Below are 14,890 nucleotides of genomic sequence, written 5' to 3'. Positions count from 1 at the left end.
ACTTAAACCTGTTTTTAAAAGCAAAATACTTAAAATTATACTACAGGATAAAGGGCCAACACATTTTTCCCTTTGAGATATAACTGTAACTTAAGTTCTTACATTCTGAATTAAAAAGAAAAACATTCCAGATTTAAAGAAGCAAACAAAAAATTGCACACAAGTGAATAGGGAAATACTAGAATTTGTTTTAAAATGTGCTAGAAGATTTTACTTAAGAGTGGTAGGGAAGTCGTATTAGAAGAATTATAGTTTTCAGAGAATCAAATGTCAACCTCTTCATAGAGGGAAAAGATCCTTTTTTTTCCCCCATGGGGGAATATGTCTTTTTAGAAGGCTGCAGCTAGATATTATATTTTGCATGTAATGTTTTTGGTTACAGGCATATATTTAATTCTAAGTAAACATTCAAAACATGGGAAAAATGGATTCAAAAACTTCCACCACTTTCTTGAGGAAAAAGAAAGTTGGAATCACCATAATGTAGTAATGTTGGTGTAACAGCTGGGAGTGTCCTGAAGACAAGGGTCAGTCCCGCAAACAGCTGTTCCATGTAAGACTGATGACAGAGTATGCCAGAAGGCGAGGGGAGCAGCCAACACCTGAATGTAGGGCTGACAGTCCCTTAATAGAGAGACAACCAAAAATGCCAAAAGAGATTTTTTTAAAAAGCTTCTTTCCTCCTTTTAGGAATATTCATTGGTACAAATTAGGCTAAAAATTGTTCCTGATCAGATTCTTAGGAAGCCTGTGTCAATTAAAAATAAGAATAAAATTTAATGGTTTCCGTATCTTCATGTCTCAATAATCCTATTTACGCTCTTTTTTAATACTCTTAAAATACTTATTGAAGTGGTATTTTCCCCATCATTTATCTCATTGATAATGAGGAGGTAAGTTTCAGCCCAAATTTATGAAGTCAGAATTTTTTTTAAAGATTTTATTATTTATTTGACAGAGAGAGAGAGCACAAGTAGGCAGAATGGTAGGCAGAGGGAGAAGGAGAAGCAGGCTCCCCACTGAGCAGAGAGCCCGACATGGCACTCAATCCCAGGACCTGGGATCATGACCTGAGCTGAAGGCAGATGCTTAACTGACTGAGCACCCCTGAAGTCAGAATTACTGTGGGTCTTTTTTACACGAGCGTTTTCTGCTGACTTCTTTCAGAGCACTCACCTTCTCTTTTATCTGTGCCTATGTCTCTGTACTGTTTTGTTGTTACCCACTTAACCCCTGCCTTCTCTCAGTATTTATGATTGTCCCATTCTCTCTCTTTCTTTTTTCATTCAACAAGTATTTATTAAGTGCCTAATATGGGCCAAACAGGCACTTTTAGTGACAAGAGATAACAATTATATTCAAGATGGACGGAGGGATGTTTGGTATACTCTAATTTGGTCAGTTGTGTCCACTCTTATTTGCACACTGTACTTTGTCTTTGTGTCTATATATGAATCAGTTTCAGGACGGTTGGTTTCCTCAGGTGATCACCCAGGTTGAAGGTAGAGACCACTTTCTTCACTGTGAAACCATTGGCTGACCCAGCAGCCGCTTAGGAGCTAGAAAGCATATGCCCAGAGGGACAGTTGGGTACTGGTTCTCTTAACAGTAATCTTGGTGTTATCAGGAGAACAGACTGCCTGGGGCAGATGTGGGCTTTCATACTGGCTAGATATATGACTTTGGGCAAATCATTTTGGCTTCTTTGGGTGAGAAGACAATCAAAAATGCCAAAAGAGATTTTTTTAAAAAGTTTCTTTCCTCACCTACAAAAGAATAATACTCAAGACTAATATTTATTGAGCACTTATTATGTATAGACAGTATCCTAAGCACTTTATACATATTAACTAATGTCATCCTTATAATGAATTTATACATTTCATTATCTCCACTTTTCAGGTTAGGAAGGTGAGGCACAGGCCCATTAAGTGACTGCCCAAGGTCATACAGCTGTTAAGTAGCAATTGGGATTTAGATCTAGTTAGTTTGGCTCTAGGGTCCAAGCTGTCAACCATTACACTATATACTATCTACTCAGGTGTAGGAGTCAGACTAGACGTCTACCTATTACATTGTCTATTGCTAGTTACAACAGGTTAACTAGTGTAATATTTAGGTTGAGATTATGGGCTTATTTTTAAAATGGGATCATGGAGACATGGTATAATGCTTGTGGCAACACAAGAGGCCTTAATCGGAAAACTGGTCCATACTGAACAACATCTATCTCCATGCATGGCCTGAACTTTCCCATTCCAGGGAATTTTCATTGTTCTATATTTTTAATCAACTATATTGAAGTATAGTTTACATAGGGTAAAATATGCCTATTTTAAGAGGATAGTTCTGACTTTTGGAAAATATGCCTGTGTAACCACCACTACTATCATCCCAAAAGGTTCCCAGATGTCCCTTCCAAGTTAGTCCCCACCCCGACTTGGAACCCTAGGCTACTGTGGATCTGTTTTCTTTCCACCATTAGACTAAGTGGATCTGTTTTCTTTCTATCATTAGAGAAAGGATATCATATAAGTGTAGTAATAAAAGAGTATGACTTTTTTTTTTTTTAAGTCTGGATTTTTTCGCTCAGCATGATGTTTTGGGGGTTTACCTACATTGTTGTGTATTTGCCTTTGCATTTGACATTTTCTCCAAGGAATAGACCTTTTCCAAAAATCTTGTCTGTCCATCCTTCAAGGCCCATCTCAGATGATATCATTTGTTTTCATCCTTACTTCAAATCCTAACCTGTATAGTATTGTTCTGTTTCACCCTCACAGCAGGTATATAAATAAAATCATGAGTATTGAATTTTTCTAGTCAAAATTTATACCTTGTCCATTAATAATCAATTATTTGTTTTCTAAGTCATATCTTTAAGTCATCTTTCTAGATATTTTTAATGTTTCTTTTGGCATGTTGACTTTCAAGTTTTGCCTTTGAACACTTAATTTTCTACATTAATACCTTGCATAGCAGGGAAGGTTGGGATGGAAACTGTTTCACCCTTAAAAGCAATGATAGGGAATCTTTAAATTGATAATCATTGACCCACAAAAGAACAACATACATTACAAAATAGTTTAAATATTTTCCCCAGAGAGAACACTCTTCTTTTGGAATTTTAAAAGAAGGCACTAATAGTTCTGTTAAAAAAAGAAAATATAAAATCTTACTTGAAATTACAATCCAGTATAATATGCCTCTAAACTATTTTACTTGGGGAGAAATGTGAGAAAAATAAGAATAAATGAAGGGGAAGAGAAAGGAAAATGGATAATGGAAAGACTTAAACATAAAAGATAATATACAGACAGAAACTAGCTCATGAAGAAAACTAAATACTGCGAAAGATGTAGTAAAAGAGGGACAGGTACTTACAACGTGCACACATTGAGATGGTCACATACTGTGTTTTATGTGGTACTATTTCCATCTTGTGGCCTTTTAGGGTATTTTCTCCAAAGGATTTTAAAGTCAAACTGTTGCTCATTATAAGCGTAAATGGGAACCACCTCTTGGCACATACTCTAATGTTTAATTGAAATAAACCAAAGATTAGAAGAGACTAGAAACCCCCCACTGTTGTCTAGGATTTCCAACTCTTACACATGGCATCATAGCACAGAGGGAAAATGTGATGGGATGTACAAAGCACCCCATCCACACAGGGGTGAATGAGGGATGGTTTACACAGGTAAGGAGACTATTATTTCTTGCCCACTTCTTGTACTAAGAGTGTTGGGAAGATCCAGGACTAATTCCCTTCTCTAACCTCAACCATATTTCCTTATCTACCCTCCATCTCTTCTGGTTTTCACCCCAATTCACCCCTCTCTCCAAATCCCAACAGTACTAGCAATTCCTGGAAAGATCAATTCCATCTGACTTCTGTTACCACCATGGTTCTGTCATTATGCATACCATTTTTTGACTAGTGAGTGGTTGGTATAAGGTAGGGGAAAGTAGGAAGCATGCCTTATGTACAATCATCCTGAGAGAAGGAAGAAGGTGGTTCCACACTTCCTTACATGAGGTTCCATACAAATTTGATTGTTGGGCATGTGACACAGGCTTATCTAATCAGAGTCTAGAGTACTTGGACCAGAGTGATTGATTCAAGGATGGGTTGTTGGGTTGAACACTTTCCTGCAAGGACTCTAGTTGTCAGGCCAAATCAACTAGATTTCGATTCTTTCTTTCACTTATTCTACACATACGCAGGTGTCAAATGTTCTGGAATAGTGCTGAACAGTACAGTGGAGGAGTCAGAGTGAAGAGAGAGCTAAGGAGCAGTGAGAAGGACTTGGGTTCTCTGAGGAGGTCAGGAGGGAATTGTGTGTTGTGTGCTCATAAATTATCTGTTAGTGATACTTTAAGGCATATGAATTGATGGACAAATTTTAGGGGGAGCAAAGGTCAACAAAAGAAAAAACTTGTGATTGACCTAATTTAACCAGAAGTTTAATTAATAGGAACCTATTTCAGTCAACTGAAGAGTTACAGAAGCTTAAGTTGAGTATGTAAATGGCAAAAATGAGGAAGAAAGAGTGGCCATAAAAAGTGTGTGTGGGAGTATGACTTGCAAAGACTTCTAGGAGAAAGTCAGTTTTGAGAAAGAGTTAAAACTTTGTGGTAGACAGTGGATACAGGAAACAAAAATTGATGGCCTTTCAGGTGTGGGATATGATCTAAGCAAAAATACTATGCCAAAATCTCATAGATGCTTTTGTGGGGGAGGTGTTAGGCAGGTTGGCTTAAAGGAGAATTGAGAGAGATGGGGGTGGAATTCCAGGCTGAGATCTTTGGATTAGATTATATATAATGTAAGGTGATAGGTTTCCACGTAGGTCTTCATAATGAGAGTGAATAATTGTCGGTCCATCTCCTGATAGATAGAGACAAGGCTTAAAGGAGACTTACAGCAAGTACACAGGACGTTTTGGCCAATGACTACATATTATTCCTCCCTAGAGCTGTGACCCTATTTTCCTATCTGTCTCCTCTCCTGGAGGACTTGTGCCAGACTTTGTGTGAGCCAGGATGGCACATCTTAACCTATACTTAACCTGTCAGCTGAGGTGTCTGTGTTGGATCTTAATTTTGCCTGCTTTGCCTCTCTTTTTTCCTCCTTTTGGTAACAGCATCCTGATTTCCCTTTGGGGATCCACTCCTCTTCTTACTCTCAGTCTATATAGTTTAAAAGGATTCCACTCCTAGCTTCAGGGATGGATATGTGATCCTGGACTGGTCAATCAATGTGGTTTCTGGGACTTTTACAGGAGATCATGGGAAGTAAGAGCCTAACAGTAAAGATTTTATGAGCCTGAAGCTACTATAGAGGCTGAAAACTACTAACCATGAGGAATAAAGAACAGAGATGGAGATGAAAGCATCTACTTGTATCTGGAATACTTCTCCAATTTTCAATATTATGAGCTGCTAATAATATGAGTTTCTTCTGCTTATGCCAATTTGGTTTGGGTTTTCCACTGTATGGAACTAAAAGTCCCAGTCTTGACTATAGCCTCCTTCTTACAGCTTTTTTCACATATGCCCAAGCTTTGGTCTTGACCATCTGGATCTTACTTCCGTGTTTGGAGAGGAGCCACTGAAGAACAGAACTGTCAAATTATGTACTGGAAGCCTCTTTCCCCTTCAACCTCACCCTCATCCTGTAGGCTTTTCAAGAGCTGGAGTCTTCCTTTCAGGGGACATGGAAGGAAAGGGAGGAAAGACAACAGTATTTACTAAAATATTGTCCTTTTATTCCTCCCTCTTAAAACCACTCTTTATCATTATGGCTCCTGAAGTCTTTTTTGTTTTTGACTATCATTGGAACTCCCCCCCCCCCGCTTTGTTTTTTGCTAGGGTGCAGGAAGGGGGTGGTGCAGTGCAAGGAAAGAAACTTTAAGTACCTCATAGAGATGAGAAGCTTCAGCCAACAATGACATCTGAATGAGATTTTCTCTACACAAGAAGGGTTAAGAAGTACTTGTGGTCCTGGCTCATTGTACCACCCTAGGCAGTCACTTCTGATCCCATGAGAGTCTCTAAAATGACTGACATAGGTTGTACGTTCTTTGTTTCTTGGTATCTTTTCCCAAGGGTCTGTGGTAGTTGGTTTCTACATACACAGTTGTTGTAGTTACCATTTTTTAACCTAACTGATAGCTTAATTAGAGGCATATTGAAATACTACTATAATAATCACCATCTATTTAAAGCTTGAAAATTTATAAATTGCTTTCACATATGTCATCACATTTCATCTTCAAAAGAACCTTGGGTGAAAAAGTAGGCTAGATATTAGGGCCATTTTACAGATGAAGAGACTGCTCAAAGCAGTGGCTTGCCAGGGGTGATGTAGCTAGTATATGGGGAAGCTGGAGCTGAAGCTGGAGGCTGGGTCATTCAACTCATGTTCAGGAATGTGCCCTTCCCCTCTCCCTAACGATCATGCACTCTCTGATAGGTCAGTCTAGAACTGAGGAAAATACAAAGGGAGTGTCAAACAAGGTTTGGTTGAAAAATCATGGTATGCAAGACATGGGCAGCTATGTAGGATTTAAGTCAGGCAGACTTTTATCTTCAGAAGTTCTATGAAATGAAAAAGATTATGATGTCTCTTTTATGTGTAATTCAAATCAAAAATACAAAATAAGACTAAACCATAAAATGAGGGTAGGAGTTCCACCTTCATCTAATCATTTTCTATGATAACTACTTCAGTATTTCTTTTTGAAATATCCAATATCAAATCTTTTTAAGAAGAGTTTTTTTTTTTTTTCCCCTATGCCCTTGATTTGCTAGTGTCTTAAGCTTAGTTGGCTTACTGGGTGGTCCAGCACATTATATTGTAAATAATATTATGGTAATAGTGGCTAAACACAATAACACTAGTTTTATGCCCCTTAGTGCATGGAATATAATAGGTACTCAACAAATACTTGTTATAAGGGAACAATATCTGTAATTTAAGCATTGTAAAAATACTCCACACAGTATTAAATCTGTTCCAGGATATTTAAAAGCTTTTAGGGGCTATACTCTAGGTATTCTGAACCACTGGGCTAAAGATCCAAGGCTTTAAACAGATAATCAAATTAAATGACTATTAATTTTGCAGAAGTCAGTTGCTCAGATGTTTGAAAAGGCAATTTGAATCCAAAGTTATGTATAGCAATGTCATTTAGATACTGCCTTTTTGAGGTACCACTTTATCTGTCTTGCCTGAATCCGCCCAACTCTGCCAAAATACAAGTGAACTGCTATCTAAGTGAAGGATGTACCTGCCAAGCCTCAACCTTCTTGATATCTGCACAGGAACCGTTGGTGAAGAGCCCTCTTCCAGGTAAGCATGTGTATATATCTTGCAGGGCATGAGCAATGGAATAGACCGCTAAGTAGACATTGTAGGAAATTCGTAAGTGTGTATAATCCATATAAGGGGTCTCCACGCTGCTGATGTTCTCATCCCCTGTACAAAGAGGTCGGAAGGCAGTGGAGCTGTTGCTTATCCTGCCACCACCTTCTTCGTGACCTCTCAGGAAAGTGTCCATGGACAAAGGCCCTTTAGCACCTTCTTGGAGGTGGCAGTTAAATGTTTCTTCCCAAAACTCCTTGGCAAAACCATTGTGGATAGACTTCCTGGGATGGACTTTCTGCAGGAATTCCCGGAAACCTGGGATCTGCCCAGCCTTCAGAGCGAATCCAATGGTGCCTCCAACCACATGGAAGTACTCGGGCATAGCAATCAAGGAAGAACTGGCCCAAGCCTCACTGGCCAGCCAGATCCTCCCTGTGATATTGCGCCGGACGATCTCCTTGATGAGGGGTTCGAGGTCTGGGCCACTGGAGAAAACAACAATGACTTTGGCTGTGGAATTCTGGATCACCTCCACCACTTGCTGGATCTCTTCCTCATCAGAATACTGGGAGATGAGTTCACTGAAGTCAATGCAGATGTCCCTCTCCTCTGCTTCCTCACGAAACTTCTCAATCCCTGGCCGTCCGTAGTCATCATCAGCTGCAATTGTGCCCACCCAGTTCCAGCGGAAATACTCAATAATGTCTGCCATGGCGGTGGCCTGGTGTTCATCATTGGGGATGGTACGGAGGAATGACTTGAACTGATTCTTGTTGCTGAGGAGTCTGCTGGAGGAGGCATAGCTGACCTGGAAAGAACACAGGATGAATGAGTGAGTGAGGTACCACTGAGGGAGGCTGTGCGGGGTGGTTTTTTGAGCATTCATGAATTTAACTTATCAAACATGCTGTTCATGGCAGTTGGGATGAAAAGGTGAAGACAGCCAGAATCTGTTATCTCCAGGGTGGGTGTGAGCACTCAAGCATCTGTCATTTAGGGAGCACCATAATTCCCAGTGGGTGATTCTTCACAATGCTACCTTCAGAAATGGGTCTGGCCATAAAGTCAACCCAACAATAATGGAATCTACTTATACTTTCAAGGAGAGTCTTTATACACTGTTCCATAGTCGCTCCTAACTTCCTCTGTGCTGCCTCATTGGTTATAATATATCCATGTACACATCTTTTTCCTGTTAGGTCCGGGTTCTGACCTAAACGTTTTAGCTTCCCCTTCACTATGACGAACACTTTGTCCATGACTTACTTCTGGAAGGAATGAGGTTCCCTGTGGGTTATAAACCCAAGGCTCTTCAGAGGAGCCCCAAGGGTCCTCTTTCCTATTCTGCCTAATTTCTCTCTCCCAGTTTCCAGTTGTTCCCTCTCTTGGTAATGCCAGAGTGTTTAATATCTCTTGTTCTCCAGTTTTCTACAGAGATTTTAAAGGAAACCAAGTTGAAAAATTGGGGGGAATGTCCTTTTAATATTTCTCACCAGTTGAAATAGTTTTCTATGTTCAATGTTTTAAAATGAATTTTCCTTTTTTAGATCTTTTTTTAAAATTTAAATTCAATTAGCCAACATATAGCACCATTAGTTTTTGACGTAGTGTTCAATGATTCATTAGTTGCATATAACACCCAGTGCTCATCACATCATGTGCCCTCCCTGAATTTTCCAATATATTCCTTCTTACCAATGAATAGTTTCTACATCAAAAATATGAAAGACATTGGTGTATGAAAGTTCAGGACCAGGGCACCTGGGTGGGCTCAGTTGAATGTGTGACGCTTGATTTTGGCTCAGGTCATGATCTCAAGGTTGTGAGATCTTGCCCTGCATCGGGCTCCATGCTGGCCATGGAACCTGCTTAAGATTCTCTCTCACCCTCTCCCTCTACCCTCCCCTCTCCACCGCCTCTAAAAAACAAAACAAAACAAAACAAAACAAAACAAAAAAACCCACCAGGGCCAACTTTGCTAAGGGGGCATGATTTTTCTGATAAGAGCTTTGATTTTGGAAGTCATAATATGAAATTGACAATTTTTTCTTTTATCAGAATAAGCCCCTTCTTGCTGTTATGAGAGTTCATGAGGTGTAGGTAGTTAGATTAACTAATTTGTTGAGATGTTATTGTTTTTCAGAGCTCTACTTGCAGACCCAAACAGCAGGCTTCTGAATCAGATGTTTGCAAATGAAAAACCTACTCAGACGTTTTGTAAATTCATCAATTATTGCTTACTTCTTTTGAAAAGTGGGCTGAAAAGCACTTTAAAAGGATTAACATTACAAATAAATATATCTACTATGGATATGTTTCTCTTAAAATGCATTTATAATATTTGTCCAGTTTTTAAAAAGAAACCATAAAAATGGGGATAAGTACTACTTCATTACCTGTTCTCCCCACCAAAAAACAAAACAGAACAGAACAAAACAAAAAACCCTCAAAAGCACACAAAACTTTTTTTATTGTGAGAGCGGAGAATTTCATGAATGATTCAGAGAACTTCTAACCACAACTGTTCTAGCTGGTCTGCTTATTCCATCCACTTGGTGGCATGAGTGGCATAAGAAATACCTCTGGGCCTCTGCCCCCACCCAAGAAAACAGTGACTCCCAACTCTGCTGCAAATTAGGATTACCTCAGGAGCTTTCCAAAACTCCTGCCACCCAGGCTGCATCTCATATCAATTAAACCCAGATCTCTGGGGTGTGAAACCCAAGCATCGGTATTTTTAAAGCTCCCTGTATGATTCCAACATGCAGTCACAGCAGAGAACCACTGCTGTAGATACACGTGACATTGTTTTGACTGAGAATTATTATAGTCTTCACTTTTATAATTCAAATTTAGCTCAACCTCATCTTTCATCCAAACCACAAAGAATTAAAACCTTTACTTTGGGTTCTTTACTTGGTGGCAATTACATCTTATGCCTATTGGCTACAACAACTCACTTTAACTGTGTATTTAAAAAGAATTCTGTACAATATGCCAAAATTATAAGGTGTGTATTTGCATATTGCCCAGCACATTTACTGATAAGGGCATTGTTAGATCATTTTGCGAAAAAGTTATAGAGTCAGGGCTTCCCCATGGGAAACACCTTTAATTCCCTGAAGTAAGGATTCGGGAAATGATGACAAGACTTTTTTTAGTTGCCATATGTATATAAAATGATAATGTCTATCACCAAAGAAATGGAGACTCCCAACATATAAATGTGAATTTATGAAAGGTACTCTTACAAATTTTAAATATTAAACATCAAAAATGATAAATCAATTATCATTTATAATTGAATTTTAAAATTGTTATAAAGGACGTTCACAATTGAGCTGATTGTCCCATCCGTGGACATTTAGGTTGTTTCCAATTTTTCACTATTATAAAATGATGTCATAAATCTATGAATATTAACATGCAAAAAGGTTTACTTCACGGGGGGAAATATGCAAACTTGAATAAATGTTTATGATAGCACTTGTTTTAGTGAACTGTTTTCTAGAATTTGAAAATACAGACATCTCCTCACCGAGGTTGAGTTCCTGCAAAGTGGACACTATTTATTCATATATGGTCTATAAGTATTTGTTGAATGAAATAGAGTATTTTCCATTTCTAGAATGTGCAAGACAATGATTAAGTTCTTGTTCTGTGAGAAAGTATACTCTGCTTCCCCCTGAGCTAAACTCTCAGCCAGAAGGTAGAGAGGTAGACTTTTAAGGGAATAGGATTAGGGACAGATATTTTGAGTTTGAAAGGTGGGATTTACATCACATGGTCTCATTTCTTTTAGTAAAGGCAGAAGAATGGCATTTACCAAAGGAAGGGGATGAAAAATAAATAACTGAACACTTTGATAAAAAAGACAAAGTTTTGTACATGGTATGTTTAAAAGAATTTTGGAAGAGTCTTGAAGGTTTAGTTGACATGGTTGGTGTTGGGGTCTCAGAAATCCCAAATGGTCATGGTACAGTGCCCCGACTAATTGAAAGGTCTTCTGTGCTAATGTAAAGCCAGAGGTAGGAAAATAGCAAGCTGTATGGACAGTGGGCACAACAGCCCTTTGAGTCCTGATCCCTGCTTACACTGCTGCCCCATCTAAGAAGGCACATGTACCTGGGGGATGTAGAAGAGGCCCAGCAGGTTTGCCACTGCTGTGGAGATGCCTGAGCCAGTTGCTCCCACCACAGCGATGGTAGAGGGGATATGCTCTGAGCAGTTGCAGAACTCGTCAAGGTTCAGAGAATCAATTTTATTCTGTGCCACAAAACTCAGGGTGGCCTCCAAGGCTTTAGAAACGGTGTTGCAAGTGTCAAATATTCTGTATCCCAGTGTCATGTTGGGAAGAAGGGCTGGGCTGCTGTTGATTTCCTCGATGGCAAATATCATTGCTTGTAACCAACGAAACCCACGGAAATTGTACCTGGAAGAAAGAAGAAATGGAAGAAAATGGGAGGCTTTCTGGTCAATCGCTTGAGAGTAGGGACTGGGCAAAGCTGGGTTTGAATCATGGTTCTGTTACTCTGGTTTCATGATGTGTCTCTCTCTGTCAAATGGGGACAGTGCCTACCTCATATGGTGGCTGTGAAATGAGATAATTATGCAAAATTTTCAGAATGGTGCCTTACACAGAGGGAGTGATGATAGCAAAGATTGTTATTAGTAATAGAATGAATAATTTGTATCTGCTTCATCCAGCAAAGAGTTTGAAGTTGCTGATGTGAAGTATTAAAAATAATACAGAGATTAAAAGAAAGGATTAGGGAAAATATAAGTAAGATTAGAATTTTAGTAGGTGGGAGCCTAAAAATAACTTCAGGTTGGCCGAGTCACAAATTTAGATTATGACATTACTGGAGGTCAAAGGGGAAAGGGAAATGATGGGCCTCATCTTCGTAAATTAACAAACATATATAGGAGGGCTGTTTACAAACAGTGGTTATTTCTGGATGGGGGAGCAATGCGTTTTAAAATTGTGAGCTTTTGCTTTATGTATTCTGTTTTAAAAAATGAGCATGTATTGCTTTTCAAAGAACATTATTTTAAATAAATATTGAGCAAATTTAACAAAGAGAAGTAGGGTCAGTGACATAGTTTTCAGTCTCCCAGAATTAGGCTAGATAAGTGTGAGGGCTAGATAAGTGGCTGAATCAGTGCATTAGTGCCCAAAGGAAGAAATGGAATAACTCTGCAGGTTACCTCTCCACCTGGTAGGTTACAGTGACTCAATGACAGGAGGTAAGGAATACAGTTTGCTATACTCCACTGCATTGTTTAGGTTCCTAACTTTAATGTGACATTTTCTCCTAGTCATTTTCTTTATGTTTCCATCTTTTTTTGTTTGTTTAGCTATTTGTTTTAAACCTGCAAAGTTAAGAGAGATTATAGAATATTTCTTTACATAAAACACTTATACTGCTTTTGCTGTCTTTCTTTAATATAATTTAAAATATAGTGTATTTCAGGGCTTCTTGCTTGATCTTACATATATACGTAGCACACGCACAACTCTGTCCAGTAGAGCACAACAAAAGGATATTTGTCCACATGGGTTATATGAGGGATATAATCAGCATAATTGAAATTCTGTACTTAGTTTTTCTGTATTCATGAGAAAAATGTGAAAATGTTATCTAATTTTTCAGCTTTCATTAGAAACATGAACAGAAGTCAGTTTTGTTGGTACAATTGTAGTTTTCATTTTCATTTTACAGCAATCAGGAAGAGCAGGAAAAAAATGCTGGATCCCTTCTGAACATTGCAAGTCTTAGAGAGAAAGTGGTATTTTCTCTTGGAAATTGGGTAAAAACTTGGGGTGCAGTCATGGTCTCCAATATCCTGGTGATGGGAGGTGATATACAGTCCATTCTACTCTGCAGAAGTCAGATCTTCTTTGAAGGAATTGTGCCTAATTCTAGATGCCGTATCATAGTCATGATAAATTAGGGAGCATTAGATGGAGGGCGATGAGAATGGTGAGGGGTCTAGAAATCATGTCATGAAGTAATTGTTCAGAAAACCTTGACTCAGGCCTGGAAAAGAAGTGATTCAGTGGGACGTGTTAGCTGTCTTCCAATGGCTGAAGAGAGAGTTCAGTGAGACACTTAGATAGATTCTGTGTTTTCTTCACTGGTGTTAGGCGTATCTGTGTTAAGCAGCAGGATTTCAGCCTTCTATAAGAAGGACTTCCACAATCCTGTGGGCTGCATTTTGAAGATGCCTGGATCATGCCAACCACTGAGGTTTCTTTCAACTTTAAAATCCTTTTTTAAAAATAGTGAGAGTGAGGCAACCAACACTCAGGTATTACTGACCTTAATACCTAGGGCACTTAAGGTAAATGGGAGATTTTACTACTTAGGTTTGCAAGACCTATAATAAATTTCCTTCTGGGTACTTAGTCTTTCATTCAGCAACACTGCTGCCAGATGAACAATGACAATTCAGTTACCAAGTGACTGGACACATACCCCCAACAGGCCATGGATTTTTTTTACTCAACATTTTTGACATTTTACTATTTGAAAAATTTCTTTTAAAAAGGGCTGGTGGTGGAATAATTTCAGCATGACTACTAATCACCATTTTTGAAAAGAGAGAGCCAAGTTTGAAAAAATTACTTTGGGTTTGGTACAGTTTTTCTACAACGACCAGAAGAGAAGAGACTCTTGCACATGGCTCCTTTCCTTACCTGATACATTCCACAGATTCCGGCCTTGACTTTAGATCTTGATCTTTGGCTGCTACTCCAAAATGAATAGGAAAGAGCCCCCCGAGGATAATGTCCCCTTTCTTCTGGGCTCGTTGGTCAGGCCCATAGGCAGAAGTGCACCAGGTAATTGCCAAGAAGATCAAACAACATCTATTAAACGCCATAGTTCTGCTTTTTCTCCAGGGGGAGAGACAAGAGTGTTGGTGGTTTGGGGGCCCCTGGAACTTTCCCCCTTGGTGCGGTTCACTCTCTGTACTGGGGGAACATGTCTACAGAGTGATTAATAACAGAACAGAGGCTGTGGGGTTTGAATATCCATTTCTGCCTTTGCCATTGCAGACTAGTAAGATGGGTGGTCCTTGAGTCTTTAGAAGCCACATCATGTAAAGAGTGTCTGTGATGCTTTCTAAAAGAAAAGAGAGACAAAATGAATTCAGCTAAGCCTAAATCCCATCTCATTATGATGACTGCAACTGACATGGCTTAGAATTTCCATTTAGAGAGGCTGAGGGGTAGCAGGAGGGGAAGGCATGACTTAGAGTCTCATTTTTATAGCACTTAGTGTAAGATACAGAAAACTTTACTTTCCCATATTGGAGAAGGACTGTGTTCAGTTGTGAGGCCACATTTTAAAGAGGTCATTGATAAGCTAAGGCCTCCACTGATGTTGCTGGATTTTAATTCATTCATTCTTCTGCGTGAATAATGCATAGAATTTTCTTAGTAGAAGCAGTTCCTTGCATTATTGTAATATAAATGATATTTTATTCAGCACCTATGTTCTTATAGAAAATACA

General features: G+C 38.9%; 1 protein-coding gene across 1 annotated transcript in view; it reads right to left on the bottom strand.

The window, feature by feature from the left end:
- The window catches only part of CASR (calcium sensing receptor), a 29,874-nt gene extending 15,382 nt beyond the window's left edge, over positions 1-14,492 (bottom strand). Inside the window, exons 1-3 of the mRNA XM_045863650.3 lie at positions 14,073-14,492; positions 11,498-11,804; positions 7,296-8,180 (exon numbers count right to left, since the gene is read on the bottom strand). Coding sequence (XP_045719606.1) covers positions 7,296-8,180; positions 11,498-11,804; positions 14,073-14,257 — 1,377 coding nt within the window. The 5' untranslated portion in view covers positions 14,258-14,492. The remainder of the gene's footprint in view (positions 1-7,295; positions 8,181-11,497; positions 11,805-14,072) is intronic.
- Positions 14,493-14,890: the final 398 nt, after the last annotated feature.

This window comes from Mirounga angustirostris, unplaced genomic scaffold (genome assembly GCF_029215605.1).
Source record: "Mirounga angustirostris isolate CCGP_5_RB_7025 unplaced genomic scaffold, mMirAng1.0.hap1 SCAF_1, whole genome shotgun sequence".
Classification (NCBI taxonomy): Eukaryota; Metazoa; Chordata; class Mammalia; order Carnivora; family Phocidae; genus Mirounga; species Mirounga angustirostris.
The sequence above is the reverse complement of the archived record's forward strand: the minus strand, read 5'-3'. Positions and strand labels throughout refer to the sequence as shown.